Below are 21521 nucleotides of genomic sequence, written 5' to 3' on the forward strand. Positions count from 1 at the left end.
TTGTTGTTGCTGTTGTCGTTACCCTCTCATCTATCTCTTCAGTATTTCATTGATGAAAATGAGGCATGACCATGGATAAAATAATACTAAAGGGGCTGGGAGCAGTGACTCATGCCTGTAATTCCAGCACTTTTGGAAGCTGAGACAGATGGATCACCTGAGGTCAGGAGTTTGAGACCAGCCTGGCCAACATGGTGAAACCCTGTCTGTACTAAAAATACAGTAATTAGCTGGGCGTGGTGGCAGGTGCCTGTGAGTCCAGCTATTCAGGAGGCTGAGGCAGGAGAATCACTTGAACTCGGGAGGCGGAGTTTGCAGTCAGCCAAGATCGTGCCATTGCACCCCAGCCTGGGTGATGAGAGCGAAACTCAGTCTCAAAAAAAAAAAAGAAACAACAACAACAAAAACTCAACAACAACAAAAACAAATAAAGAGAAAAATAAATGAGAAAAGTTGGCATATGTCCTTCGCCAAGCAGTGTGCAAGTTTATCTTTTTTTAATCACAGAATATGGGCAGGGAACAGAGAGTCATAGTTTCAGGTTACCTATCCTGACACCTTGGCCAAGGGCAGTGACATCAGTGTAATCACTATAGTCCCAGGGACTCAGGGATCTCCTAAGAACCACTAGCTAAATTTAGCTTTGCCCCATGTCATTAATCAGTAAGGCCATGCAGGAACCTGCTTTTGAATACTGTATTTACCAAGTGTTAATTTCTCCCACAAAGTGTTGGAGTTAAAAAACATTGGAAAGAAAATTAATTTCCAAACTTGGATGCAAGTCAAGGGAAGAGTACAACTTCTAGGTCTCAATTGTCCATCCTTTGGGGCAGATGGGACCCAGGCTAAATCCTGCAGTTCAGCTTTTGTTTCCCCCAACACCTTAAGACTGCTTTTCTCCCAGCTAGAAATCTTCGGTTGTTTTGAACTCTTTACCACTTTGAATTTTCCAAGTTTTCTGAAACTGTTATTGTTTCAAATGTGAACCTAGCTATTTTTCTCCTTCACACTTTTTGGATTGTGCTTTTCTGTATTATGCTGTAGGCAGGCACTTAAGTGAACGTTTATTACCTAATATTCACAGTAATAATCCCTTTTGGAATCTTAAAGTGTTTTTACAAACATTCTAATTCTTCAAGTTAAGAAAATCAAAGTCTAGAAGAGTCAAAACTCCTGCTGGTTGGTATCCACGCTGAGAATTAAGGACCCAACTGTAATAATAATAGCTAACATTTATGTAGTGCTAACTATGTAAGAGACTTTATATGCTTGTCTCATTTCACCCTAAGAATCCTGTAAAACAGGTACAGTACTATAATACCCTCATCATGTAGATGAGGAAAATGAAACACCTGTGATAAATAAACTTGCTTAATTCTCCCATTTAGCAAATAGCACCGGTGGGATTTGAACCAGGCAGTCTGATGCCAAAGCTTGTGCTGTTACTAACATTCTTGCCTTCCTAGAGCCTGTCTTTGAAATGGCTCCATGATTTCTTCACATGGAAATATGGCAAAGTGTTTTTGATGGCCCAGATTTTATAATTTTAACATAAATTTGCTTTCATCTTTGAGCCTCTGGTCTACCCCTTGAAGGCCATGAGTCTAACAATAAAAGCATTAAACTGTTAAATAAAATATCATCTCTTTTTGGCCAATATTTTTCTCTCCTAGGACCTGAGGGGGAAAATAGCATGCTGAGGGCTATACTAATTTAACATCCATTATATGCTTGTCTAATGCAATATTCCTGACTTGAGGCTCTGAAATGGGATTTTTAGAACCTTTTCTGATAAACATGGTGGGAGGGTGTTAATCCATTCTCATTTCCCTGCCAAATTATTTTGTAACTAAAAAGACATGCTTTTCTGAGTTGGAATATTAGAGTGAAGGTTCAGTCGGGATATGGAATCAAGCATATCCATACCCTGGCATATTAATGATATCAACTGTGTTTATAAGTTAAATGCCACTTTCTCAGTGAAGCACTTCCACAGCCACTTTCATCATATGCGATTAGTGAAAGCATTTTAAACAGAAAAAGAAGATTACTCCATAAAGACAAAAACTCTCCAAATGTAATAAAAGGTGACAATGGAACAATTAAAATATGTGATACAGTTCTATTGCTACTACATGGCAACCTAAATAGATAGTAAATAGCTGATTTTATTACATTGACATATATATCTCAAAAAACATTTTGGAAATATTTCAAAACTATATTAAGATTTAGGTAGTAAAAGTGAGCTAAAGGAGAAATATAAGAAGTAGAAACAGTAATTCAGAATAATTTTTCCTTAAAATAAAATCTGACAGTTGGAGCCTGTTAGGGGAGTTTACCTGGCTTTAGCAAACTTTGAGATTTAAACTAAGTTTAAAGAATAGGCAAACAACCAGCATATGAAAAAGGGCTCAACACCACTAATCATTAGAGAAATGCAAATCACACAATGGGATACCATCTCACACCAGTCAGAATGGCTATTATTAAAGAGTTAAAGATAGATGCTGGCAAGGTTGCAGAGAAAAGGGAATGTTTATACATTGCTGGTGGGAATTCAAATTAGTTTAGCCACCATGGAAAGCAGTTTGGAGATTTCTCAAAGAGCTTGAAACAGAATTACCATTTGACCCAGTAATCTTATTATTGAGTATATACCCAAAGGAATATAAATAGTTCTACCACGAAAACACCTGCACATATATATTCATCACAGCACTATTCGCAATAGCAAAGACATGGAATCAACTTAATGCCCATCAGTGGTGGATTAGACAAAGAAAATGTGGTGTACGTACACCATGGCTTACTATTCTGCCATGAAAAGAATGAAATGCTGTCCTTTGTGGCAGCATGGATGGAGCTGGAGACCATTAGCCTAAGCAAATTAATGCCGGAAAAGAAAACAAAATACTGCATGTTCTGACTTGGAATGTTCTGACTTAGGAATGGAAGGAAAAACTTGTGTTTACATAGACACAAAGAAGGAAACAACAGACACAGGGACCTACTTGAGGTTGAAGGGTGAGGATAAAAAAATTTACTATAGGGTACTATGCTTATTACCTCAGTAACAAAATAATCTGAGTGACAAACCCGCATGACACACAATTTACCCATGTAACAGACCTGCACATGTACCCTCCAAACCTGAAATAAAAGTTGGAAAGAAGAAAAAAAAAAGAATTTGGCTCAAAATAAAAAAATGTGAGTTAGAGTTTATAACAACCCATAGCGATGGCAGCCCTGGAGTCCATGAAAAGCCAAAGAAGGGAGTCAGAATGGTGAGAAGAGAGGTGGGGTGGGCAGCAGAAAGTCCTTTAGACGTCTACCCTGCTTAAAGGCATCCGAGGGGATGTCTCTGCAGGCACAGTGAGGATGTTCAATTTTTCTTCATTCTCATTTCAAAGCTCAGGATTAATGAGGCCAATACAATATGCGAATTTACTATCTAAAGTTTGACATTGTCACCAAAATTCATTGATTGATTCATTTATTGCACATTTATTGAACACCTACACTGAGCCAGACACTGTTAGGTGCTGGGAATATATTTAAGAGCCAAAATAGACAAGGACTTGCCCTCAGGTACTTTAAAAGCAGCGAAGGAAATGAACAAAGAGCCAAACTGAAAAATTTATAATCACATGCTCTGGAGATGCAATTGACTTGTGACACTTTGTGACTAGGAGGTCAACACTGGACAGGGTGCTCCATAAGAGACCTTGTGTCCAGGCAATGCCTGAGCTGAGACCTGAGGAATGAGCTGGAATTAACCAGGTGAAGTGATGGGTTGTGAGAAAGTCCCAGGTAGCATCTGAGTGAGTTAAAGCCTTAAGTCAAGAGGGAGACAAAGAAGTTCATAGAACTCAGAGGCAGCCAGTGTGGGTGGTACAAAGAGTGAGGGGAGGGGTGTGGGATGACACTGGGGTGACAAGTGGGGCCCACATAAGGTGCAGGTGTGTGGACTTTACCTTAAAAGCAGTGGAGTGCCCCTAGGGGCTGATATGGTGGTGGTACTAAGGTTATGTGAGACTTGATCAGATTTGTGTTTAATTGTTGCTCTGGCTGCTGTGTGGACAACAGGGAGTAGGAAGGAGGGGTGCAGGAGAGGAAATGAGGGGCAGTTGGGATGCTATTGCAGGGGGATTATGGGAACTCTGAGTTAAGAATAAAGAGAAGTGGATGCATTTAAGAGCTACCAAGAGTTCAAAATCAATAGTACTCAGTGACAGAATGGAGCCAGGGAGTGGGAGAGAGAGAAGTGAAAAGATGGTGGTGGCACTCACTGCAAGAGGACCAGGCCTGGGCATGTACAATGATCTAATATTTGTAAAGCTAAGCCTAAGGTGCCATGCTTGTTAGGATTATTGCTTTCTGATACATTCTGGGCATTCCAAAGGAATTTGACCAGGAAGTGTTTACCATTCTTTAACAAGGTCTTCTCACACCTGTGGTTTTTTTTAATTAAATAATTATTTTCCCCTTTAACCTATTTTTAATATGTTATTTAAAGATGATAGTCATTAACTTACTACAATATACATTTTTTTTCACTTCTGAAATTTTCTAGGTGTACTTTTAAAATTATTGTTTCATCTTTTCTATAAGTTAATTCTTTTTTCAAATATAAGGTTTATGGGTGTCTCACAGAGCTGAAAGTCCCTTGCAGAGATGCCTGGATTTCTGTGCCTCCTTAGTGCCCTTTATTTAAATGTATTTATTGGCATAGTTCATATTGAATAAATACTGGGGTTTGGATCAGCAATTTAAAGTTAAATGGACTTTACCAATTTTCACTGTTGTGTGAGCTTCTCTTTATAATGAAAAGAATAGGATAGTGTAAGACCAGCAGACATGTGGATTTTGCAGACAAAAGAGAATATCCACTTTGCAACAAGCATACTGACTATAATTTTAAAGTTTGCATGTGCAAGAACTGATGATGTTTTGAATATCACTTGTTTTGCGATGTTAGTTAATCCCTCAAGCATGTACTGAGCACCAAATTGTTCACAGCACCATTCAGTTTTGTTCAGGGAGTCAAAAACACACTATAGTCATAGTTTTCATCCTTGAAGAGCTCTGATTTAATAAAACAAAATAACCCAAATTTAACACATCGCATCTTTCTCTCTTCCTTTAAAAGCCAAACAAAAGCTAAAAAATATAAATCAATCCAAACTCTTCTTCTGCAGAGCCAATTTCAGATGGCTGCTATGACCATCTGCTTCTCCTCCCACTGAGCAGCTCCACCCCTGGGACCCAGTTGGCAACATCTGGCAACTAGCCTATCTAGCTCATTTCTATGGTAACGCTGAAGCCTATCAGTTCTCCCCGGACGCTGTGTTTCTACTAATTCAGGTAGGATGGGGATGGTGAAAGGAACATTTGGCTTAGGGTCAGTCAGGAGAACTGGATTTGAATCCTGCTCTAGTCACTCAAGTGGCAACTTGAGTCAGTCACTCAGTCTATCTGGACTTGTTTTGTCACCTGTAAAACAGATACTGCTGAGCTTACATCACTGGAACATTCTGAGGATCAGATAAGGGCCACCTGTGTCAGTCACTAGCCCAATTCTTGGAACATACGTATTCTCAGTATGCCTCATACGAACATGAACCTCATGTCTTCTGTAAATGATAATTGTAATAAACAATTATCATAGTATGAAAAGCCAAAGGAACCTGAGCGACTGCTTCTTTTATATTCAGTTTACAACAAAGAGCCTTTTCAGTTGAAGTTGGTAAGTGACATGCCTCCTATGAGTGCATGATAATGACAAATCAGAAAACAGTTATAAACTGGCATGCATTGTTCCAATTCTGAACTCCTTGCAACTTGCCATACATATTCCCACCAGTTAAATACTTTTAAAGTATAATTCTCAATATGTTTTGCCCCGGATCAAAAGCCTTTAGTGCCTATAAATGGTCTGGAAAGTATAACCAATTGTCTTAGGCTGCTCACTAGGGTTCTCTAATGCTTGTCCTGAAGTCTTCCTTCCTACCTCTGCAATGTCTCCTCCATGTAGACTGGGACCCACCCAACGTTACTAGCTATGCCATGCGCCATGTGCACGCTACGTTGTGCCGTCCATGAGTGAAATGACTGTATTACTTATGGCTACATCCCTACTATTTAGCCAGATTCCTGGCTTGTAGTAGAAGCTCAATAAACATTTGTTGAAGAAGGTGGGCATTCTTCAATATGATAAATATAATAACAATGATAACACCAGCAGACTAGTAATAATAGTAAATAATAGTAAAGTAGTAAGTATAGCCATTGATTGAGCTATTGGTCAATAGCGGTATGCTGTAAATTTATTATCTTATCTGAAACTTCCAATAACCCCATCATGTGAATACTACCCCATCCCATTTTACTGATAAGATCAAAGTTCAGGGAGATCTCATAACCTCTCTAATATTGGTTGATTGGCTCTTTTATTCATGTATTCAACAAATGTTATTGAAGGTCTGTCATGTGTTGGGCTCTGTTCTAGGGGTTGGGGGCACAGCCCACACCTTCCTCTTGGCAAACAAGGTCCTTGCTTTCATGGTGGCATGAAAACAGATACTGACTCTGTCTAGTAGCAGAAAACAGACACTAACTTATCACATAAATCAGATGATGTCAGAAAATGGTTAAGTGATAAAAAGAAAAATAAAGTAGGGAAAGGGATCAGTAGTGATGGGGGTTACTATTTCAGATGGATGAGTGGGTAAAGGCTTTGCTGAGGTGACAGGTAAACAGAATCCTGACTGATGAAAAGGATGGAGGCATTAAAGATGTGGAGGGATAATGTTTTAGGCAGGGGGGACGTTAAGTGTAAAAGCCCCAAGACAGGAGTGTTTTTCAGTATGTTCAAGTAGCAGTAACAGTGCCAGTGTGTCTGAGGGTGACAGTGGAAAAGGTGAGGGTAAAGGCCCTGAGGTTCAGATCCTGCTGAGCTTTGTAGGCGTGGTAGAGACTTTGGCTTTTACTCTGATTCAGAGTGGGGAGTGATTGGAATGTGAATGCAAATGAACAGCAGAGTCTGTTCCAAGTTTTGAAAAGTTCTGCCTGACAAGGCTGTGGTGAGTAGTGAGGTCAGTTCAGAAATATGAAAGTGACACATGTGAAAGATGACAGAGGGGTGAGAGGTGATCAGCCCGGATCTCATGGACTATAGAGTAAGTGAGAAAGAAAGGAGTCTAGGATTGCTTTAAGGGTTTTGGCCTGAAGAATTGAAAGAAGACAGGAAATGATCAAGGAGCACAGGCTGAGAGTTGAGGAAATCAGTAATTCACCTTAGACCTATTAAGTGTGAGATGCCTATGAGCCACCCAGTGGAAATGATTAGTTGGCTGACAGCTGGCTATACACGTCTATAGTTCAGTGAAGCAAAACAGGAGGAGAATGTTACATCTCCATGTTATCAGCATGCTGAAAGTCATGAGACGTCCACTCAGGAGTGAGAGTGGAGAGATTCAGGGAGAGAGGAGGGCAGACAACACCTGGGGTGCTTGACCTGGATAGTGAAGGAAAATGAGGAAGTGAAGCGAGGCAGCAGAGACAGAAGGTAGTGAAGAAGCACATCCTGAATGTCGAGCGGAGACAGTGCTTTAACCCACATAGAATAAGTGAGGGCAGTGATCATCTGAGTCAGAGGCTGCTGGCATGCAGGTCAGGTCAAACCAGGTCTAAGCACCAGAGCATACAAGAGCAGGAGGCAGAATGGAGGAAGGGCTGAAAAACTACTAATTGGGTACTGTGCTCACTACCTGGGTGATGGGGTCAATTGCACCCCAAACCTCAATGTTACATAATATACCCACGTAACAAACCTGCACATGTACCCACTGATCTAAAATAAAAGTTGAAATGATAAAGAGAAAAAAAGGTCTAAGAATTTACCATTAGACATGGCACTGTGGAGAGCACTGGATTATTCAAGAGCAGTTTAAGTGCTTACAATTTCTGGGTAGATTCTGACTGCAAGTGTGTCCAGCATTAATTATTGTGCTCTTGGTTTCTTGCCTTTGTAAATGAGCACCTGAAACTCCCTTTGCCCATATCCCCTTCATCTCTCTTTTGGCCCAAATTTCCTTTATTTCCTGCAACTCAGCTCCCTGCTCTCTCTATCATGGAGCCCTTCCTTAACGTCTCTAGTCAAATTTAACTCCCATAATGTTCACCTTGTTTCAGAATTCTTCATTGGTGACTATGTTTAGACATTTGTTGAGTGGATGAATCCTTGGATTAATAGAAACATCCTACGTGAGCCCACATAGAATAAGACAAAATGCTATGCAAAATGTGGTGTTATTCCTGCCACTACTAAAGGCAGCATAAAGAATCTCTAAACAAGAGCATTTCAAAACAGTAACCTGAAGCACAGACCTACAGAATGCTGCTAGGTCCACTCCTAATAGAGGAGCAGTGCAGCAATTCAGAGTGGTGAGAGAGGACTTGACTGTGGCTTAGGGATCTGGGCCCTGGGCACAGGGCCCAGTGCTGTCACTGAGCCGTGTGACCTTGGGTGAGGCACTTCAAACTTCTGGAACACAGTTTCTTCACCTTTGAAGTGAGCAGTTTCTATCACATTGTCCCAAAGATCCTTCTGCTTATCAGGGTCCATTCTCATATTAGAAACTAAGTACTGATGTTAAGAGTTACTTGTCCAGTATCCTTTCTTTCTACTTGAAACATAAAATCTCAAAGGATAGGTCTCGTACTTCTTTGCAGGAAGAAGAGGGTCTTCTAAATATTTTTTGATTTAGTAGATCATAAGGATAAATACTCTTTGCTCTGTGAAGTGTGCACTGGTCAGTGATGTCCCTCTAACCTGCCACACGTCTCTTCTCTAGTCATTTAAGCATTCTGTTACTTTATCCCAGTCTGAGTGTCTCTCTTTTTCTTGTTGAGCTCCTCAATGATATACTGGACCTTTGAAGTAAAAATGTACAATTCTTTGGGACTTCTTCCCTTACTTTCCTTATTTATTCTGAGTTTCTGCTGTGTGCAATATTCCCATGAACTTCAAGGTTTATGAGCCAACTGCCATCAATTTGGGGCCCCTGACCGTGCTGGCCTAGAGTTGAGGAAATCAAGACAGAGAGACTAAAACACAAGCCAAGATATTAGAACAGAACTGTCCTGCATAATCCAACCCAAAAAAGTAGGGTACTTCTAGAAGGAGATGTGTCACTTAAGAGATTCATGCATGGTAAGCTCAGATTTTGTCCTCAGGAAAATCAAGCTGCTATGTCTAAGGTATCCTGAAGGGGAGAAAAAGTGAAGAGAGGGAAGCCAGTTAAAAACTGAAAAAGTTGTACACACAGGTGGTGGTGAGGATGTGAACTAGGAAAGAAAAAAGGTGGGGTCACTGTATTTTGATGGTTTGTTGAAGATGGTTCTTAAGATATCACATGTCTTAAGTCAACTCCCACTCTGCTCCAGGTACCAATGCGAGACATGTTATCTTCACGCTGGGAACCTAGGGTGTAGGGGTTGGGCTAGAGACAGACTGAAGATACACATCCAAGCTCAGTGTTGAAGTGCTGGCCTGGAGGTATCAACAGGAAGCTAATGGGATGACGGACCACACAGAGGAGTTCACAGATTTTCTCCCTTCACCTTGCAGATCCTTCTCCACCCTTCTCCCTGTGGCTTTCTGACCAGCCCTCCAAGAGGCCAACCTGCATGGAACACACCAGCAGGTCCCCTTGTTCTTGGTTTCTGACCGTATATCAGAGGAGCAGTGAGAGGGAGGGTAGAGTACTCATTCATTTCACTCTAGAGAGGTTAACCTTGAGATTGTTTTGTCCCTCAGCCAAGAGTCACTGCTCCTGTTGATGTGGTAAACTCTGCTGGGCCTCTCCTGTGGGTTTCTGGTTACTACTGCCTCCTTCCCTCCCAGGCCTGACCTGTATCAGCCCTTATCATGATTCCCTGTGGTTCTCCCCTTCCCCAGCCAGACCTTTGTCAATAGTTCCTTTATTCCAGTCTAAGGTCTTTCTTTTTCTTGTTGAGCTCCTAAATGATATACTGGACCTTTGAAATACAAGTATGCAATTCTTTGGGACTTCTTCCCTTACTAAATTGTGAGCTCTTCCATGAGGAATCACATCTTCATTAATCTTAGTGCTATCTCTTCCCACCTCTGCTGTCAAACAGTTTCCATTCATGGTGGATGTATATCAATTGTTTGTTAAAAGACATAATTCTCTCATTGGTGATGGCCATTCCATGGACCCCAACTGGCCATGCAGGGTTCTGTCTGGAAATAACCTTCTTAGTCCAAATCTCTCACAGGACCACCCAGGGGAAGGGCTGCAGCTCCATTTTCCCCTCTGACTTCTGGCTGTTCTCATCTCACTCTTTCTCAGCTAAGTGGCCAAATGCTCCCATGAAAGCCTCTTCCTGCTCAATACTCTAAAACTGTACTGTCTTCACATCAATGTCAGATGCAGGTGACCTCAGAAAGAACCCTCAATTTCTCTCCACCATAATTTCCAAGATTATAAACCAAGGTAAAAATAATACTAACTTCATAGAATTACTGGGAAAATATAAACAAATGTGACATCTTATAAAATTTATTGTTTTCCCTTGAAATACATCAGTGACTATAAAAATTTATCAAGTTTTCTCTACTCCTACTCTACTTTGACTGGTTTCCAAAAGGGAAACACCACTTTAAAACATGAGCAGAATAATAATAACAACTGACATTTTCTGAGCATTTACTCCCTGCCAGGAACTGTTCTAATTGCTTTATGTCATTTCAGTTAATCTCCACAAGAACTGTATACAGTAGAACCTGTTTTATTCCATTTTACAGATGCGGAAAAATAAAGGCACAGAGAGGTTAAGTAACTTGTCCAAGGTCAGGAGCCAGAATTGAAACCTAGGAGGCTTGACCAAAGCCATGCTGTTAATCCCTTTATCTGGTCTCATGCAGTTTCATTCCCTGTAGCATCACTATGACTTGTGAAAACAAATCTTAAAAGTACAATTGGCCACAGTGACTTGTGGAAATTAAGTGACTAAAAATAAAGTTTGCACTCTTGTGGAAATTCTTGTGAATTATAATTAAACTTAGGTGTTACACTCCAAAATTCGAACTTATTTCATTGTGTTTGGTTCACTGAACTGCATTCTTAACAGGTGCATGAAGAAAGAAAACTAGTGACTGGATAGAGTCTCACCTGAACTTAATGCATGTTCTACTTCCTGCATGATCACCCTGGGAAAGGTGGTGGTGGTCTCTGAGTCTATGAGCTCACACATCACGTGGCCCGACACAGTTGTTGGGGGTGTTTTCTCCTGGGGCACTTGCTCAGGCGTGGCATGTGAAGTGGGTGTGTGGTCAGAGTTGGACTCCTCTGTCGTGGACTCTGGTGCAGTTGGAGCTCTGGTGGGCTGGGTGCTGGTCACAGTGGAGCTGTGGTTGGTAGTGATGGAGGCAGAAAAAACCTCAGGTGGTGAGGTTGATGGGGATGAGGGTGGTGATGAGGCTGGAGCTTGAGGGGAGATGAGTGTGGGAGGCTCAGCAGGGGACTGAGACACTGTAGCCGCCATGCCTGCTTCAGGAGTTCCCGAGCTGTGTTCTTCCGGTGTGGGTGTTAAGTGGACTTCACTGCTTGTTGATGAGAACCCAGGAGGTGAAGGGTCTGTGTTTGTGCCTTCCCAATTCGAACCTGGGCTGGTGATCTCTTCTGTGGACTCTGTGGAAGTGTTCTTAGGAAGCAGAGATGTCAGGGTTGATGCTGTAACTGAGAACTCCGAGTTGCTGTGAATGCCGTTGGTTGGGGAGGCAGTGTCTGCATCAGTGTTTTCTGGAGAGCTAGTCCAGATGGTGGTCGGTGGTGTAATTTTTGCCGGAAGAGAAATGGGCAAGAGAGCTGATGTGGGCAGACTCTGTACCCTCCATCCTGTGGAAGAGCCAATACAAAAGTGGTTAATATGTGAAAACACAGTAATATGTGAAATAGAGGCAAGGCTCTTACCCCACAGCTATTTTACAGCATTTTCACAGGTATTTCTTATTTTGCATTGTGCCCTCCCCAGTTGTGAAGGCAACTTTTAACAGATTTTCTTCCTATCAATTGCTCTGCAAGTCTCTGTAGAAACCTGCCTGAAACTCAGTAAGAGCAATTAGTAGGTCAGTTCAAGATGAGCCAATGTATGGTATGAACTAATCTTATCCCCAACTTGGTTAAAATCATGTCCTCAGAGAGTGAGACCCTCTGGGGGAACTGATTTATGGGAGTTTGTCTGGACTGCCAAGCAGCTCCTGTAGGAACACTGGGCTTGTGGACATGGCGGGTGGAGAAAGAGTGGTTGGTGGTGAGTGTGGTCACTGGCAGGAGGGGCTTCAGTCTCGTTCCATCCCACAGCTGAGGAGCTCACTGATTGGATGTTCCCTGTCTTGAGGGCTATCCATTTGCACTTATGCACAGGGATATAAGGGTTATGGGTCTGCTGGCAGGGACAAATAAATATGTGAACACGTTTCCTGTGGAGGAAGAAAAAGGGAGAGGTCCCGGAATAAAACCTAGAAAGAGAAATCTGAGGTTTGGAAATATTTTCTGAGACTCGAACCCAATTGTCTGAAATTCTAGCCTTGGGTCCTTACCATCATATCATTTGCCAAATGCACTCCTTCAGATGTTGTCAAATTTAGAGCTAGTTTCCATTCTTCCTTTCTTCCTCCCTATATTTATGCACTACCCTGAGGACATTTGGTTTCATTCACTGACTCATTCGATGATTATTTAATAAAGGGCTTTTATGTGCCAGTACTCTCCTGGACACGGGGTTTATGGTTTCACTTTTTAGGTAAGACATCTCTTGATTGCCTCCCCATATCCCCTTGTCATTCCTTGACTAGTATTTCCCCTAGTCATTTGCATCTTAGGAGATGGGAGCCCCATTCACTGAATTGCTCAGTTTAAAACCAATATGTCACCCTTCGTGCATTTCTTTCCTTCACATCCACATCAAATCCATCAGTGAGTCAGGGTGAGTTTACATTGCAAATGTAATCCTTATTCAACCACTTTTCACTCTCTCTCTATTATCTCAACATCCCCTGAGCCATCATAGTCATTAGCCTAGATGACGGCTAATTTGTTTGTTGTGCCCTCCAAATCTCAGGTTGAGATGTAAACTGCAGTGTTGGAGGTGGGGCCTGGTGGGTGCTGTTTTGGTCGTGGGGCTGATCCCTCATGGTTTGGTGCTATCCTCATGGTAGTGAGTGAGTTCTCTCAGGATCTGGCAGTTTGAAAGCATGTGACACCTCCGGCCTATACTTTGTCTTGCTCCCACTCTCACCATGAGATATGCCTGCTCCCACTTCCCCTTCTACCATGAGTAAAGCTCCCTGAGGGCATCATCAGAAGCTGAGTAGATAGATGTTGGTTCTATGCTTGTACAGCCTGCAGAACCACAAGCCAATTAAATCTGTTTTCATTATAAATTACCCTGCCTCAGGTATTCCTTCATAGCAATGTGAAGGATTGCCTGACACAACTGCAGTAGTCTCTTAATTGGTCTTCTGGTCCCCAGGTTTCCTTCCTTTTAGTCTGCTTTCCACTTAGCAGCCAGCATGATCTTTTATAAAAGCAAATCAGCTCTGTCCTTTTGCAGATCAAAACCCTTCAAAGGTGTTCTGTTGTACTTAGAACAAAATCCAGAATTGCTTCTCTATGTCGTCTCATGTTCTCGTCACCACTTTGGTCTCTAATGAAATGTCACCTCTTATCAAAGGAGTCTTCTCAGACAAGTCTAACTAAATCGCTTCTACTCTAGCCCCTTTTCCATTTTATATAAAATTTTTTTGAATTTATTATGGTAAAGCATGCCTAACACTTTACTATTACAACCACTTTGAAGTGTACAGTTCAGGGGCAGTAAGTATATGCACATTGTTGTGCAACCATCATTACTTATCTCCAGGACTTTTTCATTTTCCCAAACTCAAACTCTGTGCCTATTAAACAATTCCCATTTCCCCATGGGAATAGTGAAAAAACAACCAACCATTCTATACTCTGCTGTCTCTATGAATTAGACTGCTCTAAGTACCTCACATTAGTGGAATGATACAATATTTGTCCTTTTATAACTGGCTTATTTCACTTAGAATAGTGACTTTGAGTTTCATCCATGTGATAGCATCTGGCAGAATTTACTTCCTTTTTAGGGCTGGATAATATTCCACTGTATGTATGTATCACATTTTGTTTATCTATTCATCCATTGATAGATACTTGGGCTGTTTCCATCTTTGGGTTACTGTGAAAATTGCTGCCATGGACGTGGGTGCACAAATACCTGTTTGAGTCCTTGCTGTCAGTTCTTTTGGGCATATTACCAGAAGTGGAATTACTGAATCATATGGTAATTTTTTTCTTAATTTTTTGAGTAAATGCCATACTCTTTGTTCATTTTTGTTTTTTACAATTCCAGAGTGTTTTCCTGAAATTACATATTTAGTTATTCACTTACTTATTGTCTCTCTCTTCCACCAGAAGCTCAGTGAGGGCACAGTGACCTGGTTTTACTCATTGCTGTTTACCCTGAGTTTAGGACAGCATTAAGTCACAGTAAATGCTCAATATGGACTTGTGGGAGAAGTGAAGGTAGAGTGGAAAAATGAATTAACCCAAGAACCTTATTCAACAGCACTCCAACATCTCTCTACTCTTTTCCACATGTCACTTTAGTTATGGCCACATCTATGGCTTCCCCAGGGAGAGCTGCCTACCTGGTATTATTTGAGGGCAAGATTCTTGCTTAAAGATCAGATTTACTCATTTTCATTCCAACATGACATATGCCTATGACTGACGTCTAGGGAAGTCTTCAACTATTTAACTCTATGTGCCCTAAGGATATTTCCTTGACAGCATCACATAGGTAAAAGCCAACCATAATCAATATTCAAAAGGAATAGAACATGGCCTAGATGCCAGTCAGAGGAAGGGAGAAAAGATCAAAAGGGAAACATTCAGGTACTAAGATAAAATCTGCTTACATTGTCATTTGCCACTCAGCAGATTCAGGAGCTGATGGAAGGCTGTGCTAGAGTTTATTCTGAATTTAACATTTGGATTATCTTCAAAATAACTGGCCTTATTTTGTTTAAAAGAAGTTCATCAAGACAATAAATTTCAGGAGAGTTGATTTCCTGATAGAGAAGAGGACAGACATCCCAACTTAGGCCACATGCTATTCTATGCTGTTATGGTGGTCTTTTGGCAGCTGTGAACTGTCAACAGTTTTCGGATGAATACAGATCAAGAAATCTTTGAAATACGGACAAAACAACAGTTGGGACAAATTTTAAAACATGGAATCTTATCTATGACCTTTGGAGCTTACTGCTTTGCATCCTGGCAGCTGTCATGGCTGATTGAAGATTCTAAGGACAAATAAATGAGACCATTTACCATTCATAGCATCATATAATAGATGATATAATAGATGGGCATATGGAGGTAGAGAGCCTCAGTCTGTTATTTGAGTCAAAGAGTCTTTGGAAGCCTGCGATAAATGAGGAATCAGTCATCTACAAAGAGAACCAACTCATTCATTCATTCAAGCATTTATTGAGCTATTCCCTCAGAGAGCTCATACTCAGCTTCCAGTAATATGATGGCTAAGTGCTATATAAAAGTAAAACCAAGTTGTAATGAGAACCCTGAGGAAAGATTAATAAATTCTGTACCGATACCATGGAATGTAAAAATATACAAATGTCATTTTCGGATGACATTTAGAAAAGTCATAGAAGAGATGACATTTGAATTGCTCCTGAAAGAATAAGAATGCACAAGATGCCACTTACGATATTTGATGTTCAGAGTGACACTTGCATTGTCATTTCCAGTGGAGCTAAAAGCTATACCATGGAAATCATTATAGTGCTGAAAATGACAAGCTCTGGGAATTGGATTTGTTGCTGGAAATATCTATTTTCCTGTTTAAGCTTACTAATACACTTTTATAATTCCTACCCTCCCTGACTCTAAAGAGGATTGGAAGTGGTCATTCATTTCCCATAGCTATCTACTGTGTACTTATTTAAAGAACTTTTATAGTCAAGTTCGGCAATTTCTGCTCCTATCAAACTAACAATGCATGAAATTGTGTGACAATCTTGGTTATCTTCATTTGAACGAGGCTTTGGAAGCCTCCACTTTGCCTTATTTGATGGTACATTCCATAATACCCTGACTCCTGAGGGTGGGTCTTTTTCCAACACAAAGATAGCCAAGGCTAAGGCACCATGAGTATCCTAGAGAATGCTTGCTGTCTTAGTCTGCTCAGGTTGCCATAACAACAGAAATTTATTTTTGACAGTTGTAAAGGCTGGGAAGCTCAAGATCAAAGTGCTGTCTGATTCAGTTTCTGGTGAGGGCCTGCCTTCTGGCTTGCAGATGATCACCTTCTATCTGTGTCCTCACATGACCTTTCCTCACATGGCACCTGAGTGAAGACAGAGAGCAAGTTCCTTCATGTCCCTTCTTATAAAGGCACTAATCCCATCATAAGGGCCCCAGCCACATGATCTCATCTAACTCTAATTACCACATAGAGACTCCATCCTCAAATGCCATCACATTGGGGGCTAAAGTTTCAACATTCAGAATCACTGTAGAACTTGTGTCTCTGCAGGAATACCAAACTGCTTAAGTCAAAACAGTATGAATGTACACTTTCTCAGGATTTCAAGGAAATTTTGGAGCTAGAAAGGGCCTAAATAACAGGTGAGTATAACCCTTCATTTGATAAATGAGGGAGCAGACACAGACAGGGGAAGTGGTGTAGCTGACTTTATACTAAGAGGACAAATTGGATAGTGTCTTCCTGGAAAGAACTGTGCAGGGACGGAATCAGAACTAGAACTCCTGCACTGTGACCCCAACTAATACCCTGTTTCCCAGCCTCAAAAAGGCTGGTGGGACTTACTTTAGCAACCACTATTATAGAGAATGCGATGAGCCCATGTGAGGCTGGGCAGCTAAAGAAGTTAAAAAAAAAAAGTCATGCCTTCATATACCTTCCCACCCAAAGCACAGCCACTTTCCTTTGAAGAAAATAATTAGTATTTCCTTGAGAAAATAGAATGAAGAACCCGAATCCATTAATTTCTCAGTAGAGGTGAATAAGCATTGTTTCAAAACACAGTGACATTGCCAGAGATGGTGTGCCCTGCTTGGGCAGTAATAGGCCCACAGACCTGAGAGGGACAGATTCAGGGAAGGCCATCTCTTAGACTTAGCCTTCATGTGCAGTCTAAAAGCCTGATGGCCAATTCATTCTATTCCTACTTGTAAGTTTACAAATAGCAGTGGTACCTGAAGTTTGGTCGGGTTCAAGCTATTTTGTTGCAAGAATAGCTGACAGATTGTTGCTCTGAAGAAAAACAGATTCTTGGTTGGATAGAAAATTATTTGTTTCCATGTGTACTGTCCTCTATGGGGAGGCCACTATTATACTTTACATCTCTTTGATATTTAAAAGAGCTAGTGTTTGGCTTGGTCCTCAGTTTCTAGACCTGCTAGAAGGAATATGGGGCTGATTGCTGGGACATGCTGGTGAGTTCTTACAGTTCTGAGAGGAGTTAAAGGCATTATAGGGTAGAGAATCTGCCCTCTGTGCCTCCTGACCTGACTGGGTGTTGGGAGTATGGGCAGTGAGTGCTGTGAACTCTGTCAGCTTTCCCTGGATTCCATGAGCAGTAACCTGGGCCAGTGGCAGAGTCTCAGACAGTCTGATTTTCTGTGTTGCTCACCTATTCCTTTTTTCTGCCCCTGGCCATGTCTTTCCCTGCTCTCAGCTTGTCAAGCACGTGAGAAAACATGTGACAAAGCTTTGGCAAATTTGGTGAAACTTGATCAAAATGCAGTCAAGCCCTTTACTGCTGCTGCCAAGTCAGCTGGGAGCTATGCCTGTGGTCACCTGGCAGAGGCCCCACAGCTGCTGAAGGTCTTTGGGCTGAGAATTACTACCAGTTTCTCCACCTGTTTCAGCCACCATAGTGAGCTCCTGAAAAGGCCAGAGGGGCTGTTTAACATATATATTAACAAGTGTACTGAGCACTTCACATGCAACATCTCATTTAATTGAAATAAAACCTCTGCGACGTAGGCATCAGTGTTATCTTGGTTTCACAGATGATAAAACAGAGGCTCAGAAAAGCTCACTGACTTCCCTAAGGTCACCCTGCTAGTACATGGTACAGCTGAAGCTTGAATGCAAAACCATTTAACTTTTAACCAACAGCTTTTTAATGATTCTATGGTATTGAATTGGGAAATGTAAGGGTGTGTTTGAAGTCTGGGCTCCATGTTTGCGAGGCAATCAATAACTAGTTTGCTTCTATTATCCCTAGTAAATTCCCTAGTGTTGGCAACTAGAATGACTTCTTGAAAGTTATCAGACTGTATGAATCCTTCCCCTTCCCTTTAATCTGATCACAGACTTCCTCCTGTCCTTGGGATAAAACCTGAACTCCTTGGCACAAGACATGCCACCTTTCATAGTCACTCTAGTTTACCTCTCATGAGCACTGCGGTCTTGTCAGTCTGAATCACAGTGATCTCCCAAAGTATCCCATGGCCATCTCTCACCCTGCCTTTGCACCGCAGCCCTTTCTACTCTGACTCTGCTCTCCATGTCTCATGTCTTGCCATCCAAGCTCTGAGAAATCCAGAGCCTTACCTTCTCTATGAAATATTCTCCAACTTGATAGATCCTTCCGCCTGTGTGCAGCCATCTCACTTCAGAGACTCTAATGACAGCACATATTATATTGAGCCACAGTCTTTCTCCACGCTTGTATGCATTCAGGCTGGGAGCCCTAATAATAAAAACTAAACTTGTTCTTTGTGTCTTAGTGCCTGGCACAGAGAAAGTGCTCAATAAATGTTCATTGAGTAAAAACATGGATTTTCTACCCTTTGAAAACAGAAATGTTCCCTGGCTTATATGCTGACTCATGCTAGCAGAAATGTACCCTCCCTTTGATTTGTCTGTAAGCTCCATGAAAATGACCAATTAACATGAAATTGTGGATGGGCCTCCAGACTGACTTTTGTGGGTTTTGTTTGCTTGTTTCTACTTTGGAGACTGCAGGGATTTCCTTTTTTATGCATCATCTAGAAGTATGTCATCAGCTCTTGGTGACCACCTATCAGTTGGGCCAAACAGAGGCTAATTTTAACGTCTTTACATTGAATGGATTGAATTTCAGCAGGTATTTAGGAGAGAGAGAGAATGTTAAAACGATAACTATTGGTCGGGCATGGTGGCTCAAGCCTGTAATCCCAGCACTTTGGGAGGCCAAGGCAGGTGGATCATGAGGTCAAGAGATCGAGACCATCCTGGTCAACATGGTGAAACCCCGTCTCTACTAAAAATAAGAAAAATTAGCTGGGCATGGTGGCACGTGCCTGTAATCCCAGCTACTCAGGAGGCTGAGGCAGAAGAATTGCCTGAACCCAGGAGGCGGAGGTTGCAGTGAGCCGAGATTGTGCCATTGCACTCCAGCCTGGGTAACAACAGCAAAACTCCGTCTCAAAAAAAAAAAAAAAAAAAAAGAAATAGAAAAGAAAATGATAACTATTTATTTACATTTCAAAGCTAGGCTTTAGTGTGTTTTAGGTTGAGCCACATTCTTTGGGACTTGGAATAAGTTTCATACCTACCAAGTTTCCTATGTTTCTTTGGTGGGGTCTGCTGAGGGCACCCAATGCTCCAGAAGGCTCATCTAACATCTGCAAAATCATTTCTAATTAGAGTGTGGTCCAACCATATGGAATTTGAAAGCTATCATATGTCAAGACAGAATGTGTATGCCCCAAAGCCATCAAACTGTGTCTAAGAAGATACTTGTTTGAAGTAGAAAAGCCATATTCTCCTGAGTATTATGCTTATGGAAAAGAGATATAATTCAATCCAAAAAGAGGAAAGAGCTTCTCTTTTCCAGCCACCAAATCACAACCTGCAGACCTGGTGAATGACTCAATTTCTCCATCCATAAAATCAGTACTAATGATATCAGCAGGCTCCCAGCGGGTGCTGTGAATTCTAATGAAAGAATAACATTTGTGAAGAATGCTGTACTTCCTGGTAGAAAAATACCATTTTTCTTTCTTTTTTTCCTTAGAAGCAACATCTGTCTTTGTCAGTCCAATGATCCCCTTAAACTTACTGCTTCTAGGTTGGGAGGGACTGTGGTGGGCACACCAGGAGGAGGCCAAGTTGAGCAAGGATGCCAACGAATGTCTGAAATCCCAAATGCCCCGTATTGGAGTTTCTCAGGGTAGGGCCATGGAAAGAAAGAGAGACAATGTAGGAGGGCAGTGATACTCTTACATCACTTTGTGGTTGAAGGTGGATATGGGCATGGGTGGTGGGGAATAGGAAGGGGATTTTCTGAAGGACAACATCAGGTTCTCTGGTTCTTTCCTTCCATAGGTCCGGTCCCAACATTTGTGGGACCCAGGGCAAGAGTATACATAGAGGCCCACACAGAGCATTCCTAACTATGTAACTTACAAATTAAGATGTGCCATCATCAGCTAATAGCACTATCCATGACTCCTTGTTCCCCAGAGAGCTGGAGCCCTTTAAGTGGACAGCTCCATTGTACTCTGCCTTTGAAGGGACAGTTCTAGGGGCATCCCAGGCTAATGTATCCTGGCCTTATTTTTGGTGAATCAGTAGGCAATTTGACTGATTACAGGATAATGTTCATGAAATGTATCAGGCTTTGTATTCACGTTGGCTTTACTGCCAAGGTTCATTGCTGATATCTGGGGAGCAGGGAAGGGAGGAAAGATGGCTCCAGTGTAAACATATCTCCATAACTGGGAAAATGGCTCAAACTTAGAGGGTGTTTCCTCTGATGGGGGAGAGGGCACCAGAGGCTTTCTGAGAGAAGGCAGATAATCTATAATATTGATGTGACCCTTTCTTTTCTCCTTGCCACCATTTTCTTCTAAGAGTTTTCACTGAAGATGCCAGTTAGCATGAATGGGTATACTTCATGGTTTCTTTTCTTTATTTTTATTTACTATTAAAAATGAGATATAACTTGCATGCAGTAAAATGCACACATCTTAATTGTATAAAACAATGAATTTTTACATGCATATACCTGTGCTACCACCATTATCATCAAGACACATAACTTTTTCGGCACCCCAGAACACCCCCTTCATGTCCTCTCAACACTTAATTCTCCAAAGATAACTCTTATTCTGATGAAACATTGTGACTTTTAACACAATAGATTAGTTTTGTCTGTCTCTGAACTTCACATAAATGGAATTGTACAATGTATTCTCTTTTGTCTCAATTCTTTCACTCACTGTGAGACTCACCTGTGTTGCTATGTGTATTACTAACTCATCTTTTATCATTGATAAATTGTACTTGATCATATGAATATACCTCAATTTTTTCCCATTCTATTAATGATGAGCATTTAGGCTGTTTTCAGCTCAGGATTA

The 21521-nt window shown here is 41.4% G+C and overlaps 1 protein-coding gene across 1 annotated transcript in view; it reads right to left on the reverse strand.

Annotated features, from left to right (window-relative positions):
• Positions 1-21521, reverse strand: part of PARM1 (prostate androgen-regulated mucin-like protein 1) — a 114414-nt gene that overhangs the window by 25073 nt on the left and 67820 nt on the right. The window contains exon 2 of the mRNA XM_008993176.5: positions 11202-11927. Within this exon, the coding sequence (XP_008991424.1) occupies positions 11202-11927 (726 nt within the window). The remainder of the gene's footprint in view (positions 1-11201; positions 11928-21521) is intronic.

Source organism: Callithrix jacchus, chromosome 3, assembly GCF_049354715.1.
Source record: "Callithrix jacchus isolate 240 chromosome 3, calJac240_pri, whole genome shotgun sequence".
In the NCBI taxonomy this organism is placed as follows: Eukaryota; Metazoa; Chordata; class Mammalia; order Primates; family Cebidae; genus Callithrix; species Callithrix jacchus.